Source organism: Pocillopora damicornis, chromosome 4 (assembly GCF_964200805.1).
Source record: "Pocillopora damicornis chromosome 4, jaPocDami1.2, whole genome shotgun sequence".
Classification (NCBI taxonomy): Eukaryota; Metazoa; Cnidaria; class Anthozoa; order Scleractinia; family Pocilloporidae; genus Pocillopora; species Pocillopora damicornis.
In genome coordinates, this window is record NC_142673.1 from 22338613 (window position 1) to 22358165 (window position 19553).

At 41.2% G+C, this 19553-nt stretch overlaps 2 protein-coding genes and 1 non-coding gene across 4 annotated transcripts in view; 1 reads left to right on the top strand and 2 right to left on the bottom strand.

The window, feature by feature from the left end:
• LOC113675648 (queuine tRNA-ribosyltransferase accessory subunit 2) overlaps positions 1–1807 on the bottom strand; it is a 9692-nt gene extending 7885 nt beyond the window's left edge. Inside the window, exons 1-2 of the mRNA XM_089205141.1 lie at positions 1384–1807; positions 679–751 (exon numbers count right to left, since the gene is read on the bottom strand). Coding sequence (XP_089061267.1) covers positions 679–751; positions 1384–1571 — 261 coding nt within the window. The 5' untranslated portion in view covers positions 1572–1807. The remainder of the gene's footprint in view (positions 1–678; positions 752–1383) is intronic.
• A 69-nt stretch (positions 1808–1876) lies between these two features.
• On the top strand, positions 1877–1949 carry Trnar-ucg (transfer RNA arginine (anticodon UCG)). The gene has a single exon. It is a non-coding gene; the product is annotated as a tRNA-Arg (tRNA).
• Positions 1950–3735: 1786 nt separating this feature from the next.
• LOC113675652 (uncharacterized) lies at positions 3736–19293 on the bottom strand. 2 transcript variants are annotated; one of them, XM_027192246.2, is made up of 12 exons: positions 18839–19293; positions 18166–18579; positions 17220–17372; positions 16702–16734; positions 15437–15543; positions 14277–14392; positions 13377–13689; positions 12167–13064; positions 8180–11343; positions 7481–7861; positions 7188–7379; positions 3736–6841 (listed from the first exon to the last, which is right to left on the bottom strand). In XM_027192246.2, exons 1-12 carry the CDS (start codon positions 18951–18953, stop codon positions 4112–4114), a joined length of 8616 nt encoding a protein of 2871 aa, XP_027048047.2. In that variant the 5' UTR covers positions 18954–19293; the 3' UTR covers positions 3736–4111. The 2 variants fall into 2 exon arrangements, with proteins under 2 accessions (XP_027048047.2, XP_027048046.2); XM_027192245.2 differs by having other exon boundaries at positions 7481–7864.
• Between the last annotated feature and the right edge of the window lie 260 nt (positions 19294–19553).

The window sequence follows — 19553 nt, forward strand, 5'->3', positions numbered from 1 at the left end:
ACTAACTAAACTTCATAAAAATTGCATAGAAGACAGTAAGACACTGATGAAATATTGGGAGTGGGAAGAAAAATAAATCACATAGATGAAGCTCAACTAAAACTAAAATTTTGTTCATTTTTTTCCCACTTTTGTTGGTTTGTCACCTTAAAGGCACTGGTCATAAAAGATTCAGTCTCATAAGATGACAGTTCTTCCTACAAACACTTTTTCCAATTCTAATTTTTGCCTCATAGTCCTGCTCTACATTTATTCATTCCTGTAGGTGGACACTATCTTTAAGTGGATGCTGACACTTTTTAACGAGCAAATTGGAGTTTTCTTCAGTTTATGTGCTCTTGTAAGTTGTAAGCAGACACTCCTTTGTACAATAATTGACCATTGGCAATAAAATTTGGCTAGTGCTTGCAAATGAACAAAGATATGATCTTTGAAAGAGCAACAGAACAGTGGGATTGGTTTTATCAAATTGCCATTTATCCATGGGAGAACAAGCTGTCTGATCATTTGATATTGACAAAGTTCTGACTTCCAGTTCTGAGATCTGACTATTTTTTTTTCTGGTGTCTGCTTCTGAGAATAACTCCTGTAGGCTGACAGTTTTACTAATGGACACTTTTTCCAATTCCCAAAGGTGTCTGCTTATGAGAGAGTTGACTGTAATGTTATTTCACTCACTTCCAATCCTAAGAATGGTTTTATTCCATTGTAGTTAGACTGGTTAATGGTCTCAATACCTGGTTGATCAATCCTATAAAAGATCCAAACCAAATCTTAAATCATCACCCACATTGCAAACTCAGTGTACTTACCATGCCTCTTAATTACCATGCTTAACACTTTATACTCTAAGAGTGACCAGCATATAGTTTCTCCTTACAGTAATACTTCTGAATCATTCATTAAGATCACAAGAATTAAGGGAATGATCACCAACCTAAGAAGCTTTGCGTGTTGAACAAATTCTCCTGGTCAGCACCAAAGAAAAACTTAATGTAGAGAGAAAAGTATGGAAAATATGCATACTGATGACTGATGTTAGGGTGTTAGGGGTCACAAAGCATTCAATGGAGTATTTTCGACCTCTAACTGGGTTGCAAGGATGGCCCACGATGTGAGGTGAATACACCGAAATTTGTAGAAGAGGAAAGAGAACAGCATAGAGGCATGAGGTGAAATCTTGCAAGTTTGACCAAGCTCATGTAAAAAAGCAGTCAGGTTTTCAAAACGGAGCTTGATTTCATCTCGACAAACTGACCTTGTTGTCCAAATAAAGCAATGTGCTAACTTTATTCGAGTGTAAAATTCATCACAGCCCTATTTTCAACGCATATTATAGGTTCGATCCAATTAGGGAGCTTACACTGAGCTTACCGTACTCACGTGGTTTGAAGAGATAAATGGAAAATAGATGGTACACTTCCCATTGAGTCTAAAACATCCGTGGTAAGGTGAGGTACTACGCCTCCACGAGAGTACAGTGAACAGCAAGGAGTCTGGATTTCGTGATTCTCTATGCTAAGAACACCAAATCTGGTTCCCCGAGACTTCTGGCGCACGGAAAACTTCATGACCTCTCAAGTCTCTTAAGCTCAGTGAAGAGAATTCTATGTTATTTAATTCACGTCTTGTATCCCACCCGTTAAGACGATTAATTTCTCCGTAATCCTGTGAAATCAAAGCAAAAAAAAAAAAAAATATATATATATATAACAGGACACTCGAAATGTAAAAGTATTCGAGAGGTTCATTATCATCAGAGGCTAAAAGTAACGTAATTGAAATAAATTTGAGGTGGACGATATTAAAAACTACCGCTGACCATCAAACTTGCTGATAATTAAATAACTATTTATCGCTCCTCACATTTGTAGGTGGCCGCGTGGCCTAATGGATAAGGCGTCCGACTTCGGATCGGAAGATTGTGGGTTCGACTCCCATCGTGGTCGATTTTTCGTCCTTTTTTAGTTCTTACTTTTCATTTTCTTTTTTCGTTACCGTAGCCGTAAGTAAATATGTCCAAGGTACAAACATATGAACAGAATTACATTAAAAGATAAAAATGTCGACATCACCTTCCAATTCTCAAATAGAGGAAAAATCCATATCACAAGTGCATGCAATGCGTTTGGTTTTTTGGTTTTTTTTAAATTTCTTTTTCCTTTTAATTGAAGACCGGTGTCACAGCGGATTTGGACCCCCCCCCCCCCCGGTCCAAACTTTCCTTTTAAGCATCCTTTGTATCATATTTGGTAACTAATTCTATTTGCAAGCTTTTTTGTCGATGTTCTTTTCAATCACAACACAACATTTCCTCAATAAAGGTAAAAAAAACCCCAGCCATTTCGTTCCAATTCTACCGCATTAATTATAGCGAGTCGTACAGTATACGCAAGAATTAGATGTGAACAAACTACTGCATTCGAACTATTGAAATTGTTACAATAAATCTTTGCTTCTTCTGATGCGAATCAACATTGGTACGAAACGTCATAACAATAGTGGAGACTATTGCGTCCAGTCACAGAAATAACTCAGTCTGATTTTCTAAAATAATAACATTAAACAGTTTTTGAACAATAACGAAGAAACTACTCGTATTACAAGTCGTTCGTAAAGCCTATGATAAGTAAAAATGTTTCTATTCTGAACTATTGGAACTCTCAGCTTATTTTCAGATGCAAATCAACATTAATGACTATTATGTCGAACTCAATCTTATTTTCTAATTTTAACGATTATTAACTGTTGAGGGACCGAAATAACACTTAAACAATTACGAAGACGTCTAGAGTCTGGCAATCTGCAGACAATGCAGAGCCACTCGTCCTCCGGGGCAGTCTTAAATCCCTCGCAGCTCATATGTAACCTTTCCCCGCACAACTCGCACTGTACCATGTCGTCCCAACACTCGAGCATTGAACAATGACAAAATAAATTAGTGTCACAAGTTTGTCTCTTATTGAATCTAGCGGTGTTCGACTATCGCGGAAAAGGTTCAAAACGACCTCTCTCCAGGCATTAAACTAAATTCTTACCCATTTCCCTTGGTCCAAATAAACATCCGACAGGATGCCAGTTCGTACGCATTAACGATACGCATGTTTTGAATTAAAAACATACTTCAGTACGCACTGGAACGTAAAGTATCTTCCATTCTTACTAGAACGTTGAGGATGATGTTTTCACTCAGTTTTGTTGGGGGGTCCAAATCCGCTTGTGGATTTGAACCGGGGGGGTTCATATCCGCTGGGATACCGGCACTCTCATAGATCAATAACCCTTAGGTATGGCAAGGCACCGATAAAGAATCACGGCATAAAAAAGAAGTTACACTCAGGCGCGAGAAAAGTGAATGACAAAGTCGCGATTCATTTAAGTTTCGCATTTGAGAGTTGGTGGGGCGAGTTCCCGTGCACATCAGAGGGCACAGTAAGACAAAACCGGTGTAACCCCAGATTTCTTCCTGATCTCAAAAGCAGATTCCCGTATTTTGAGCTCTACCCGTATTCTAAAACGTTGGGTTATCCTCTAGACTTTTGAAAAGAACCTTACGAATGGCAGCAGATAATCTCTTTGTTTTGTAAATAGGTCGTTGTGTGCTAATTGTCACAGTTTGTCATTTAGCTATTGCCGAATTTCTTTGGCCTTTAGCTTGAATGTTCAGGCTTTACAAAAGCACAAACAAACGAAACCGAACACCTTAGTACATACGCATCAACCATGCCACAGTAGTACCTCCTTGAATTGTTTTATTCTTATGATTATAACAAAAATGCTGAAACTTCAGTGGTGAATTATCTCACCTCCTTTACGCAAAGAAGCCTAACAATAATAAATTAACTCGTCGCAAACCTCTGTACAAACATTCCTGGGACTAATTTACAGTGTTGCGGCAATGAAAGGAATAATAATTACGAATAAATGACAAGGAAAGCATTTCCGACTGGAAAACTTTTCGCGACACTAAGACTACATACACTTGAAATGAAAAATCATGCGTATGATAGTATACTTTCTCCCTAGTTTGTGGTTGGCACCACAAAAGTAAGTTTTTGTGGACAGACAAATAAAATCACCGGAAATTCGGTATTTTAAAAGTTCAAATTAGTTACTTGTTGACGCTTAGTGGGGCCACGGGTTGTGCCTCGGATGGTTTAGCCTGATCTGAACTCTTGCGGCTTGGAGTTTCAGAAGGCTGGTCCTGAACTGTATCTTTGATTTCTTTCTCTGAACGTCCAGAGATTCTTGGTTTGGAAACTGGCTGAGAACCTGGCATTCGTGGCGGGGCACGGGCCCTCTTCGGCACGTTTCTGGGTGCCATAGGTAGGGGTGGAATACGAACGAGGCTGCTGCTCTTGTTACCAGGGCCTTTACCATCCTGTTTTGACGTGTTAGTTTTGTCTTTGCTGCTTTCTTCTGGCTTTGAATCTACTTTGGTTGTCTTTGACGTCTTGCTAGGCTGCTCTAAATTGGGTTTTCTGTTTCTTTGGTTGGTTTCCGAAATATGGGACTTCGCCTCTTCCTTTTTCTCTTGAAATTTTAGATTTTCTCTGGGTACTTGTCCCTTCACAATTGGTTTGTCTCCTTGAAAACTGCCGATAGGTTTAACTTGCGGATCAACTTGACTGCTCAGCAAAGGGACTCGTTGCTGTGGTCCTTGTTGTTGAGCAAAGAACATTTTGGTTTGTTCCAACATCTTGTGATGCTGTTCTATCTTAAAGGCAGCCGCCACTGCTTCCGGGTGAGGTAAAGATTGTGGGGGCAAATGAGGTCTATTTGTGACAATCTGTTGCTTTGCAGACATCATTTGAGGTGGCGGCGGCGGTGCAGTTTGCGCCCGGGGTCCTCGCGGAGCTTGTATGTGAGGCACACCATGCATTAAAGACGCTGTCACAGGGCGCTGGATCGGAGCAGGGAAGCGCTGAGTGTTCGTAGCACTTGGCTGTGCTCCACCTATGCCTATAGGACCAAGGCTTGGAGCCCGAATAAGTTGCCTTGGCATGGCTGCAGCTATGACAGCAGGGTTTGGCAGGATGGCAGTTCCAGCACCTTGTAACGGATTTCCGCCTTGCTGCTGTTGCTGGCCTTGTGCTCTAACCTGAATAGTCTGCTGCAAACTGACGGGCTGTTGTTGGAATGGCGTGAACTGCTGAGGCTGTACACCTTGAGGCTGCTGTTGCAACTGAAACTGGTTTATAGTGTGCTTCGGAAAAGTTCCGACGGCACCATGGAAGGGGATACCTGGTTCAACGGGTGACATGGACACCTGCCTTCCCGATAGCAATGTCGTTGACACAGGAGGACTCTGAGATGATCCCCCTATGTCTGTAGGGTTCGGAGTGATTGTCATCAAGTTCGGGTTTCGGGCAAATGTTGATGACATCAAAGGACCTATTGAAGCACTGCTGGGTGGCACAGAACCAGGGGTTGATCTCTTTGGAGGTTCAAAAGGTTTTGCGTTTACGTGTTTGACTAGCTCTGATTGCCGCGTGAAATCTGTACTTTGTTCAGCTGTTTTCTTCATTTGCATATCCTGTGAAACATCGTATGTCCCTTGTTTCTGCTGAAAAGGGTACGTTCCTTGGAATGGTTGAGGTGTCGGTTGTCCTGCTGGAAAGCCACTCTGTCGTGACAAATTTTCTCCAACGACCCCCGGCTGAGTTCCTAACAGCTGTCTCTGGGCAGACTGGGGATGCTGAGCTATATTGAACAAAGGAGTTCCTCCTCGCAACGTTTTCGGATCGTACTGCATAAACATGGTCTGCGTGCCTTGCTGAGTGACATTCTGGGCAAAGACGGATCCAGTTCCAGGCTTTGGCTGTTGAGCCTGAATTCCAATCAGAGACGTTGTCTGGGTCCTCGGAGAAGAGGTCACAAATGACTGAGTTGCAGTAGAGGGTAACAGGCCAATAGATACATACGGCTGCGAACCCTGGAAATTTCCTGTTGAATAAACACCGCCAGGGAGGAATGGCGACTGATACATGTCCTGAGTAGCCTGGGACAACGGCGAAGAAGATGACCGTGCCTGATTGACCTGCTGCACATGTGTAAGGGAAAAGGTAGGTGTCACCTGTTGATTAGTTTGTTGAAGCTGCTGAAGCTGCTGTTGCTGCAGGAATGGCTGTCTCTGAGGCGCATCCACGAAGGCACCGACAAGAGGAATTGCGTAGCGGTGTTGCATTGCTTGTTGAGTCAATAGTTCTTGTGAGAGTAAAGGGGGAACTAAAGAAACTGTATTTAATTCTGTTTGGTGGTTCTCTTCCGCAGGCTGAGAGACAATAGATGATGACTGTTGTGTTTTCACGGGCTGCTGTTGCTGCTGCTGGGGCTTAACCTTACAAACATTTTGCTGTTCTCCAGATCCTGATTTCTTTGCGAAGTTTAAACTATCAGGTGACTTTGAGTCGTTCTTACTAGTATTAGCTTCCAATTCAACTTGTGGTTTCTTAACTGCGACTTGGTCATGACTTAACCTCGACTCGGCTGACTCTACGACTGACATGCCCACAATTGAAGAACCAACGCTTGCTGGAGTGCGCAAGGTCTCCTCCCACGCACCCCCATGATTGCTTGAGCGCCCGATAGCGATTCCGCTTTCCCAAAGTTTTCTTGATGCTTCCATTTTTTTACTCATTTCAAAAATAGCGGGTGATACTGGAGATGGCTCCCTGTCTGGTCTTTCGGCCGTTGGTCTTTCGTGAATGTCCACTGATAGGGTTTCTGTATCAAAGAGGTGTTCATTGTCATCGTTTCTGTCGCCTGAATCAACATTCAGGTCAAGTTCCGAATCCTTTCTACTTGATTCACTTCCAGAGTCATTTTTCGCTTCTTCCTCCTTTTAAGAAACAAAACAATTGAATAAGCTGAAAGATAAGAGAGCCAGAACGAACCTCGAGTAAGTGTTAAAGCGCTCATAAGTAAACGAAAACAGCCACTACAGATGGGGCATCGTGTAGAGAGTGTACAGGCAGTTCTATAGATATTTATATCAAGGCGTGTCATCTTGCACTTAGCTATTTGATGATCGAAAAGTCTGTATTTAACTGACATGTTGAATTTTATGGTTCAGTCAGCAATCAACCAGCGTTGGAAAAAAGATATAATTGTATTTCGTTCAATTGCACACTAAAATAATAATACATAGAGTGAATGGCAGCCATCATATACGCCTTCTCATGTACCTTTATATCATCTTTTCCATCGCTGCCTTCATCTGAAACAGTCGTTCCAACATTCCTGCCTGCAGAAATATATTCTGCAGATTCTTGCTCCTCTTTTGAAGTGTCCCTATCATTTGCAACTTCATCTCCAGCTGAAGCTGACTGCTGCTTTTTACTCGATAGAGTGCCAGTTTTTCCTTTCGCAGTGTTGTCCTGAAGAAGCAAAACGAAAACAAGAGAATAGAGTAAATGATCAAGCATGTAGACTAGAACGTTGGAATAATAGAATTTGCCGTTACAAAAACTGTTCTCACCGCTGATCCCTTCGTAAGTTTCTGAGGAACTGTGTCGTCACGACTGCTTTTCCTACCCTTAGTATTACTTGACCATTCTTTCTTTGCGTCCTCTGCGCCCGAGGCAGCTTTTCGCTTGCTACTACGGTCAAATCTTGGAGGCTTGTCTCGCTGAGGTTTAGCCTGCGATCGTTTCTCTGAGGGACCAGCAACTTTTGCACCCTTTTCCGTTGTCTGATCTCGTTTTTCGAGCTTTGTGTTTTGAGTAATGTGGGCTGGTTCTTCACTCTCTTCTGGTTCCTCTGGAGGTGCCAGTAAAGCAATCTCTTTGGTCATGGCTAGGTAGTCGTCATCTACACTGATGTCTTCAATCAACGAGGCAGCCGAAGAAATGACTGTTCCCTGCTGTAAACAAAAAAGGAAAAAACACAAAGGTCATTGCAAACCGTAGCTCAAATATCGAAAGACAATGGAAAAACCTTTGAATCGACAAATGACCACGTTAGATCAAAATACCTCTAAAAACAAATTTACTGGGGAAACCATAAGCGCTCGATGCTTTTCCTATCTTGTATTTGTAATTTTGTTTCGTTTTATTTGCTTGTTTGTTTGTTTTTTTGCTGTATGACATTTAAGACGCTTTAGCTGAGCATCCACAGCACTGAACTATACAACAAAACACGAAACTAATAGACAAATAGAAAAGAAAGTCGTGCTCACTGGTTGGACAACTCGTGTAGAGGAAGGCTTTCCACTTCCAACTGCCAGAGGATCGGGAATCGAAGAGGTCACTGGTGGTGAAGCGCTTGGTGGTTTAGCTGGAGTAAGAAGTAGAGGTTTGTCCCATGCATTGAAAACTGGAGGAGGAGGAGGAGGTGATACTGGCCTCTCAACATTAACTGGGCTATTACGCTTGGTAGAATTTGCACTTGACGGATTGCTGTTGGATCCTGTGATAGCAGTTCCAATGGCTGTTTCTGACACAGCTGTAGATGTCGCTTTGCCAATTACTCCCGGAGATTTGCTCTGTGTATTAACTTGTGTTGTATGCTGCTTACTGAACCTAGGAGGCTTGGAAGATTGGTTCTTCTTGTTTCCCATTTGACTGCCACGTTGCCTGTTTTGTTCGTCCATTTTTTTTCTTCTCTCTTCCTCTTCACGCTGTCTATCTTTGTTCTCTTTCTGTGTACGACGGGATGTCACTTCAACAAAGCCACTATGAGTTGACGATTTGTCGGACTCATCATCAGTCATATCATCGATACAGATAACTCCAGCAATATTGTGCAAGTCAAACTGTTGAATGTCAGTCTTCCTCACAGGGGTTTCCTGCTTTTTAGGTGTTTTAGTATCGGTGACACCAGTATTTATGCTATCCAGCCCAGTGCTGTGCAGATCAGATCTCCGATTACCATCTTTGCTAAAACCATTTCTAGCAGCAGGCAAAGGTCCTCGAGGTTCCCCACCGACAAGTTTAGAACCATCAACTTTTGCCTGCTGCCTTTCCGCTAAAAAAGGCTCTCGCCTAGATGTATTACCGCGTGTTCCGCCAGCGTCTCGGCTCTTATCTTTCCTTCCTCTTTCTGAAGAGGATCGTGGGCCAGAGAATCCTCTTCTCGGAGTAGACTCTCTTCGTCCTCCTGATTTATCACTTTTTGAGGACTCTGTTCCTTTTTGAGCTTCATTAAGCTCTTCATCCCAGTCCTCTGTAACCGGTATACCTGGACCTTCATCTCTTTGAGGTTGTTCCCTTTTACCTCTTCCTCTCCCCCTGCCTCTACCGGGTCCACTTTCTCTACTTTCATTCGTTCTGACACCCTGAGGTGCGCCTCTGCCCATGCTTGCTCTTTCCTTTTCTTGTTGTTTCTGGAAGCGAGGTGGACGCTCCACTTCTCTCCTAGTCCTTCCAAACCCACCACCAGTACCTCGCCTTCCCGCTCGTGAAGACATCTTCCCCCTAATCGGAGATCTTGCCGATCGTGAACTAGCTCTCGATTTGTCAAAAGTTGAACTACTCTCTTTTTCTCTCTTTACGTCATTCTCATTATCTGCATTGCTGGGTTTCTCATCCCTCCTTTCCTCAGAAGCAGATGTAGCGGTCGTGTAACTGCTTGAATCACTCTCGTAGTCATCATCAGATAGCTCCTCCTCTGAAGATTTTATACGTCGGTAGTTGTTTCCAAAACGTCCACTTCCGACTGGCTGACTGGATCTACCACCCCTAATATTAGTACGCACAGGGGTCGTACTAACACGACCACGAGATGAATATGATCGCGTGCCACCCCTCTGGTTCCTCTCATCCCCTTTACGCCTGGAATTTTGCTGGTCATCGTCTTTGTCATCAAACCTCTTCTTCCTATCATCCTGAGAGTAGCGCTTGTTGCCAGTGTCTCTTTCGTCGCGCTGATACTGGAATTTCTGATCCCTTTCCTGACCTCTTTCCCTATATCTGTTGTCCCTTCCAGTTTGCCTTTGATTGGTATTGTCTCTGCTGTAATTGCGTCCCGTGCGTTTGTCATCAGAATCTGTCTTACGATCTCTGCCAGCCTCCTGTATCGGTCGCTTCCTATCATTAAACTTCTTGCCGCCTTCGCGTCTGTCCTGATTATTTACATTTCTTAAATCCTGTGAAGATTGTGGAGGTCTTCCAAAACCGCCACGGGCTTTAGGTTTCAAATTATTTACATCTTTGGGGCTCTCAGGTTTTTTACTTACATCATCTGATTCTTTTACTTTTTCTAAGTCCTTGTTGGGTAACCTAACTTCTTCCTCAAATTTGCTTTCACGAATCACAGAATCGTCTTCTTTGTTTTTCTTCACCTCAGTAACTGTCTCTTCATTTCTCTTTTCCTGTTTGTTAGCCTCTTTCTCATCTGTTGAAGGGATACTTTCTATCCGCTTATCTTGTTTTACCTCGGTAGAATCACGAGTTACTTTTTTGTCACTCTCACTGGCAATTGTGTTAGCGTTCTCTTTCGCCACTACATTTTCCTTGTCTTCTTCGTTCCGTTTCTGTTCATCCTTGGTCGTTTTCCAGGCTGAAGAAGGTCTAGGCTCACGCGATCTCGTCGGTTTGTGCTCCTTGTAATCCCTGGTATCTCTATTTCCTCTATCTCCTCTTCCACGACCTCGATAACTCGTAGCTGTACCAGCCATTCCCCGGCCCCGCACTGGAAAACTAACTCTACCGCGACTGTGAGATTCCGAAAATCGCTCCCTTTTTGGATCTCCACCGCGGCCGGCGAATCTTCCCCTTCTCTCCGTAAAGCGTTCAGCGTCTTCACCGTCCTCTCTCTTTCGTTTTCCAGAGTCTTTCGAATCATCACCACGTCTATTATCCTGTGTTCTTGAATCACGCTTTGAACTACTTCGCCTTTCGTCTCGTCTGTCTCTAAATCGGGAGCCTTTCTCGGAAACAGCTTTTGATGTGCTCTCATCGTCTTTCCTTTCACGCTTATCATGCACCCTTTCCTTGGACACATCGTTTTCTTTGTTGGTCAGATCTTGTTTTCCAGAACCCTGCGGTAGGACAGAATCAGGTGTTCGTTTCTGACTTGTATCGCCTGAACCACCACTGCCACTGTCATCAAACACGGGCAAGTCTTGGTCATCTGGTTTCCTATCCGTCCTGTTAGATTCTTTTCGCGTTGCCTCTGAGGACCCTTCTTTCGTCTTTTCCTCCCTTGCGTCTGTCTTTATAGCCTTATCTGATGGAGCAGCATGTGGTTTCTTTTCCGCCTCTCTGCTTGGCTCACCACTTGCACTTTCAAGAGACTTGACACTTGCTATATCGTCACCAGCTGTGCTGCTGCTATCGGAACGTTTCATTATCCTCTTTACAGATACATCGGGTTTGGTAGGTTGTGATGGTGACACTGGGCCTGAAAACAGTACAAAATCATTAATAAAGTAGTACCTCACAGTCCCGATCAACTTAAAATTGCACGTATCGCGGATGCAAATTGTGGAATAACGTCCCAAATGACTTAAAAGCAGCTGAGAATGTTAACGCCTTTAGGCTCCGCCTACTGAATGCGCTCCTTAGTGGAAATGTCACACACAGATGAATCATTTCAATCTTCTATTCTCGTCTAATTTTTGTTTTAGTTCACTAGTGTTTTTAACGTGCACTAGCCTTTTGTATTTATATTGTACTAGCCTTAGTTTTCACTTATATATATTTTTAGGCCAATACAATGTTACTATAATATTACATTAATTTTAATGTAGGCCTTGTAACTGAAAAACCCAGCTTGGGAGTTGCAATAAACGTATATATGCATGTATGCATGTATGCATGTATGCATGTATGCATGTATGTATGCATGTATGTATGTATGTATGTATGTATGTATGTATGTATGTATGTATGTATGTACGTACGTACGTACGTACGTACGTACGTATGTATGTATGTATGTATGTATGTATGTATGTATGTATGTATGTATGTATGTACGTCTTTAAGTTGATCCTTCTGGTCGTGTTATCTCTTCCCAAGCAAATGGTGAAAGGTAGAGACGTTAGCCGATTGTTAAATGTTCATTCATAAACAATGAAACTCAAACTTGTTACACCTATCCTTTTCAAATGTAAGAATCACAGAATCACGAGTCAGCATTTTCAATTTAGACAGCAAATGTCTCAACTTGAAACAACCTACAATACCATTTGAAGGTTACTCATTGAAGAATGCTACGCCACCTGAATCAACGATGGGATGATTGGCAACTGACAGTGATCCTTCAGGAAAATCCCTGAGTTGTGGGGATCTAGCCATCTGTTGCTGGTGATATGGATGTTGTGGTGGATAAGGTTGCTGCTGCTGGTAATGCTGTTGTTGCTGAAAGTGTTGCTGCCTAAGTTGCTGCTGTTGAAAACGGGGTGGGATGTCCCGGGGTGGATGATGATGAGGGCGTGAAGCACCCCTTGCACTCGATCTTGAGGCATCACTGGACTCACTGTCATTTCTCTGTCTATGACTGACATGCTCAGGAAAATCATTTCGACCATGCGAGTCATCTTGTTGGTTCAGTGCAAGATTCTGTGGTTCCACCTCTCGTTCGGGCGTTTCTGGCATTCGTTGTTCAGGGTAAGGCCCTTTGCCATAAGAATCTTTTTCAATTGAGTCCAGTTCCTCTGCCCAAGCATCGTCTCCTTCTTTAGCACTCTCCCTCCTGACTTTTTTTAATTCCAGTTCTTTTAACTTAGCTGTTGCTCCTGCTTTCTGTTCAGCCTGCCTTCTCATTTCCTCTTCCTCACGCCTCTTCCTGGCCCTTTCTACTGCAGCACGCATTTCCTCTTGTTGTTTGACTCTGCGTTTCTGCCAATCATTTGTCACTGGTTCTTCTGACTTGGATGCTGGCTTCACTTGATCAGAGCTAACCAGGGAAGGAGGTGGATGTCCAGGTGGGTGTCCCCCTCTTGGCTGTCCGGCTAGATGCTGAGGGTATGGCATGGGCCAACCAGGATTAGGAGGAGAACCTCTGCTATCAAATGGCCTCATTCCTGGACTTGGGGGCATTTGTCTGTTCTCAGAGTATACTGGCCCTGATGATTCGGTCCATGCAGGTCTTGTTGGAGGTGGTCCCATCCCCTTAGCCTAGGATCAAAACAGGAAAGGGTGAAACACTTTGACAGTTCACGCAGAAATGGAGTTTTTCCTGTTTAATTTGAGTTACACTCAAGAGCTGCTGTTTTCTAAGAACTTTAATCACACACACTCGAATACAGTAACACTAAATTATAATAACAAGCAGTTTTAATTGTTACAATTCAACAGTTCTGAGCCCTATATCACATAAAGGATAGAGAAAACCCTTCACACATTTGCCAAGCCTGCATCAAAATTATTTTTCTGTACCAAAATTGAAGAAAATTTTTCACCTACAACATGACAAATGACTTTACTTACAGGTCTGCTTTCATTGCCTTGCCATCTTGTTTCAGGTTCACCACTTGGGGTTTCTATTTCAGGTTTCACTGGTTGTTCTAGTGAAGGTTTATCGTCATCTTCAAAGTCCTCAAAATCCAATTTTGCTGCATAATCAACTTCATCTTGTGCACCAGCCCATCCACCCTCCTCCTCTTCATCATTGTCAGTCATTGCTTGTATATCTTCTGGTTTGAGGATACTTGGCCTTCCATATCCTTCACCTCGGGTCTTGTCTCCCAGTTTACCTCCAGAATTAGGTCCTGAAGGGGCACTGGGTCTTTGGCCTGGTCCCCTGTAAAATCATTAAGGTGTTGTCATGTGAAGTTTTAACTTGATATTTCCTTTTACTGAAATTGATTACATGGCACATTGCAAAATTTTTCTGAGAATTTGAACCCATTTGGATATTAAATATGATGAACATTTGGAACCTGGTTGGATGTTACACTTTGAGACAGCATAAGTAATTTAAGATGGAGGTTGGCCAATAGTAGCATGAAAATCACAACCTCTTGTGTGTGTTCTTCTTTTTTTCTTTTTTCTTTTTTTTTTTTTAACTATCAAGGTATCTGGGGAGAACTGCACACTGATGATCATATATTTATTTGCAAGTCAATAAAAAGATTTTGGCATGTTCAAACAAATTCCCATACATGAAAAAATATTTGACTCAATACAATTATGTTTACTGATTAATTATGCATTGACATTATGTAGATACTGTGTACTCTGATAACTCTTGAGTACAAGTGTTATGGGTTTGAAAGCTAAGAAACATGTTGAGGCACTTCTAGTGAGTAAATTGACCATGTGGTGAAGTGATAAGAAGTAGATAAAGGGTTACAGTGCCTAAAATTGCATAAATAACACAGAAAGTACCTAGAAAAATGATCTGGGGGATACCCATGAGGATGCCTTCCTGGTCCATGACTTTGTGGTCCATTACCATGATGGTGGAGATGCCCCTGAGGAACATTCCTCCCATGTGACCCATGCTACCAGACACAAACAAAACTAAATCAGTGAGCTACAATGTAATGCCTGTTTCTCTCTGAGGGCACTCCATGACCAACAATTTTCACTTTAAAAACATACCAGTACATACAGTACATGTTAATTGGGTAAACTTTCTAAAACAGCAAGCTGATATTCCATATGTGCTGGTACAATGATTGTAAATCACAATTGCCTCTCAAGAGATACCCCCGTACCTTCCAAAGGTGCTTAAAACAAGCGAGAATGTCACAGCATTTGTAGTTTTCATAGTAAAAAACAACAAAAACAAAAAAATTTACTGAGAATGCCTTTTTTCCTTTTCACAACATCCCCCCAAAATTTTTCCAAATGAACTCCCAAGGCAAATAGTGTTAGACCCTCTGCAGAAAAAAATTGCTTCAGAGTTGCAAATGGTGTATCCAGTGGTTCAGATGGAGTTCACAGTTAAAATGGACAAAAACATTTAGGAGATGTATATGTACATACTATTAATGTATCAGTTTTCCAATTGTTCAAAATTGAGAAACAAATGTTAAAAGGAAAAACCAAAGATATCCAAAATTAAAACTTAAGGAAGCTTGGGATACTAAAATACTATAACATATAATAAATGTAATTTTCTATTGAGTACATTTCAATTTCAAAAAAGCTTACACATCCATAAAGCATTAAGAAAGGAGAGATACAATTCGAGTTTAACTCTATCACCTTTATCATTAAGTAAGAGGCTTCTTCGTAGCGGTAAAAAGCCTTAATGTACTTCCAGATAAGGAAAAGGGGTAGAGACAAGCACAAACCTTGAAATACTCAACTTGATACTTGAAAAAGTTGTATTAAGGATTTTCAGGTAAAGTTTCAAGACATATTCAACTTCCCTATAGCTGCTGATGTACAATAATTTCTCTGTCCCAAAACCTAACAGACCTATGTAACCCAGCTGTCAAACTTTGAGGAATGTCAAGAGGCAGTTTAAACTGAAGTGGTATGTGCAAAGAGCATTAAATCCTGAGCTTAATACATAAACAGTAAAGCAGACTTCTTACCGGGTAGTCTGGTGGTCGTCTATACTGATGTCCTCCACCATGTCCTGGTCCCCCATTATATGCATCTGTTCTTTCTCTTGCTGTTCCATAATCAGATGGTGGAGGACCTGACAGAAATAATGACATTACCATTGCTACAAGTTTAGTTTCCTTCCACAGTTATGACCATGTTACAAGATTTTTGAAAATACTGCTTTCACATCAGAAACACAAGAAGATTTTGGGAAACTTGGGCCTTTAAAATCTTGCATTGGTAATAAAAACATGGTGGTGATTGTTAAATTTCTGAGTGGCATCGTATTTCTTCCTTTTTACAACAATGCATGAAACAGTCCTCTTGCATTCAATCCCACAATCAAATCTCTCATACACATTACCTTGTAAATATACTGTATGTTAAGGGATTTAGAGTTGCATGTATATGGAGGAAACATCCAATGACCAACAAATTTGGCTATTCTCATGACCTGATTACGTATTAATATTGTAACAAGAAATAATAAGTTAACCAATTCACTCCCAAGATCACATAGGTAAATTCTTACTATCTGCCATACAGCCCTTCTGATGTTAGTTTGGGTAATTTATTATTTGAATCAAACAATAATTGCTGAGTTGATTTTTTTTTTGGGCCCATTACTTTACAGCTTAATAGTGCATTGATATTTTATGAAAAAATTAGATCTTGGTCAATTATGGGACTTGAAGGGTTAATCATTTCTGAAAATGAAAGGGTTAAGCCCTCTTATCCATTTATTCAATTAAACTTTGTTTACATGTATTAAAGAAATTAAGGAGTATAGCGTACTGTAATTTGTGATGACAGAGGAATATGACGCCCTAGTCATGTCGGAGATATAAATGGATTCATTTTGAATGTTCCACAAGTATTTAACACAGAACTCTAGGTTTATGCTTCAACCCATAAATTGATGATATGTGTAACCATCCTAGATTGTATTTCATCAGTTCACAAGGAAAAATTAATCATATGCCTGGAGCAAGACTTCTCACAAAGTGTGGAAAAGAACATTTGTGTGGTTCTCTAGAAAAATTGGATTGGGAAAAATATATACTTCTAAATTTACACTGATTTATTCATTTGAGCTCAAGATTAACTTCATTGTTTAGAAACAGTCAAAACAACATCTTTTTTTTAAAAAAGCTTTCATCCACTTTGCTACTAAATTATAAAAGTTGAGTGAATAGTAACTCCATGTATAGGAAAAGCTATGAAAACACAAATTATGACACGAGAGCATTACCTGGACCACTGCGCTCCATCCATGGTGGTTCGTCTAAAATAAAATAGTGAAAATACACCTTTGTTACACTTTTATACTTTACTAAATAAATCATGGTAGACCACAGAAGTTTATGCTGTATAAATTCTAGTCCCAGAACAGACAAGTTTAAATGTCAGAAGAATACTGTGGTGCAATATAGTGGTGCATTATAGTACTGTATAGTATACCATGAAACACATCACATTTTCAACTGCCTTTCAACTGGCAAGAGCCCAATGATACAGATATTAAATTCTATGTACACCGCACTTCACTTCAAGTCTTGCTACAATAAGTCATGCTCCTAGGAGAGATGATTATACTTGCCAGTAGATTTCACTTAATAACAATCATGAGCCAAGAGTGAGGAGGCAAATGTCCAGGTTATAGTGATGATTTTGAATATATCAGAGGAAAATGATACTTACTTGTAGAAGTTAAACAAGCAGTGTAAATCTATTTTTCATGGAAGAGTAAAATGATTCAATTACACTTACGTGTATTGCGCATTATTTGTTTCTGACCATACTGTGTAGGAGGTTGTTCCTTTATTTCTGAGGGCAGCGGGGGCCTTTCCCCAGAGTTTCCACCACCCAATACTGGGAATTCCCGATTGAAATATGGCATCTCCTGGTGAGAGTAGGACCTCCCTACAGGTTGAAATATTGTAAGATTACAACAAGTTATTATTAATGTTATGTGTCTTGCATTGAGTAAGTTAGCTCTGACAGTCACCACAGATGAAAAAACCTGTTTTCCAATTGCTATTTTTTAACTTTTGGTGTCTGTAACTTAAGTAATTTTCTCTTAAACAAGATTTTCAATTTCGGCACTGTAGTAGCCTGTGAAAGTAGTGCACTTTTGAAGAATATGTCTTTAGTTTCATGCAAGAATTACATAGGTGAGACTGGATGAGTCAAAGCAATAATAGAATTTTCACGGCAAATTTTCGACCTTGTGTCATTTGATATCTTGGCTTTGAATCTACACAGAATTTCATCCTTTTGATGGCCAAGGGAAATATACATTGCATAAAAACATGCAACAAAATAACATTTCTAACTATTCAAAAAATTATGTTACCACAAGATCCAACAACGCTATATGTGCAAAGATAAACCTGTATCTTATTAGGGGAAAACAAAAGGTTCGACTAATCATAAATACTTGATTATCGTAATCAGCTACCCGACGCCTAAACTGAGCTATATAGCATGAACGGAACTTAGTTTTGACATTATAGAGGTAATAACAAACTTTCCGAAGATAAAGATTTCACCTTCCCATCAAACACCATGTCTAACATACTTGAAGAACATAAAAGCACAAGTAAAATATTTTTAATTACCACAGGATGAAATGCGTGTGTCAAAATCCCGACTCTTTCGCTAAACAACGACAATTAGTCACGCAGATAGCAAAAATTATTTCTTCTTTCCTTACCTTGACCACCAGCCTCGTTTGATGATACAGTGCCCCATGTCTTTACTTGAGATTCTTGCTGTTTGGCTGGTTGAGTTTGTGTCTGCTCCGAACTTTGCGATTGCGGTTGAACTGGTTGTGGATGAGACGGCGGTGGTATAGGCCGCTGCGGCTGCAATAGCGGCTGCTGAGAAGATGGCGCATTTGTTTGCGATGGCGTTGAACTCAGAGGTGCTGCCTGAGATGCAGCTGCTGGCGTAGTTTCCGAAGGCTTCTCCTTCGCACTGCCCCATCCTCCACCTCCGCTAGGAACTAAAGATACTGTGGGATCGTTGCCGGAGTTTTCGCTTTTTAAAGAAGGGAGATTAGCGGGAGGAGGAATTCGACGACTTGCACCGACTTTTCCAAGGCTCTGTAGCCCATGGCGAGCGGTCCCTGCGAAAAAATAGCGTCCATCTTAGAACCAAAACAAAATTTATGAGTTTTCATGTACCCGATCTTACGCCACACGAGAGCAACATCGTAGCGTCCACAAAACCGGAAGCCGCATTTGAAAGGCTCGCAGATCAAAACCAAAGTAAAAAAGACAACCTTTCACGGTTTACTTCGATGCAATGTCGCAACTTGGATGTTAGAGGCTGATAGCACTTTAAAATAAATAGCAAACTCCCCACGATAGCGAAGAAATACAAACCTGAGGATGTTTTAGTTTCAACCTTAGTTCCTTTGTATGTCTGATTTAAGTTAAGTGAAGAATACTTCGTCTTCCCAGCATTTTCCTTTACTTTAAGCCCAAACCTGTCGGACATTCTGGATAGGCAGTCATGAAGATAAGAAGCGGTGAAAAATGCCCCAACTTGCAGATTCTTTCGACGTCAAAAATTTCCTTGCAAACTCAATATGGCGGAAGGGCAAAAAGCTCGGTGACGTTTGACGGAGTTATCCTTGTGTCCAACGAGTTATTTCCAACAAATACTGAAATAAATTTGTTCTCAAGGTTTTTGTTTATATCTGTAAATCTGCCAGAGACCTTGAACTTTGTAGATTACTTGGGATGGTTTGAATTGATATCTCAAAGCCAAGATGGTGGAAAAGAGCGACAACGTCAAAGACAGCAGCAAATTAAAATTTTATACACTGCTCGTTCACGAAGAATTGTACGCTAGATGACGTAGTCAAATTCCGACACGCTCCGAGAGTTGACGAAGTTTACCGAGGAATGGAGCGTCTCATTTCCGTTGCCCGGAAACGATATTCTGCACCTTTAAAAAGCGAGAAGCAGTAACGACGAATTCTTCAATTTTTTTGTTAACCACATGGTCCAGGTTTTCGTTCGACTCCACATGCTTCCCTCTTAGCGGTTTACGGCGGTGAAAAAGGTTTACAAAATGAAATAAATGAATAACAAT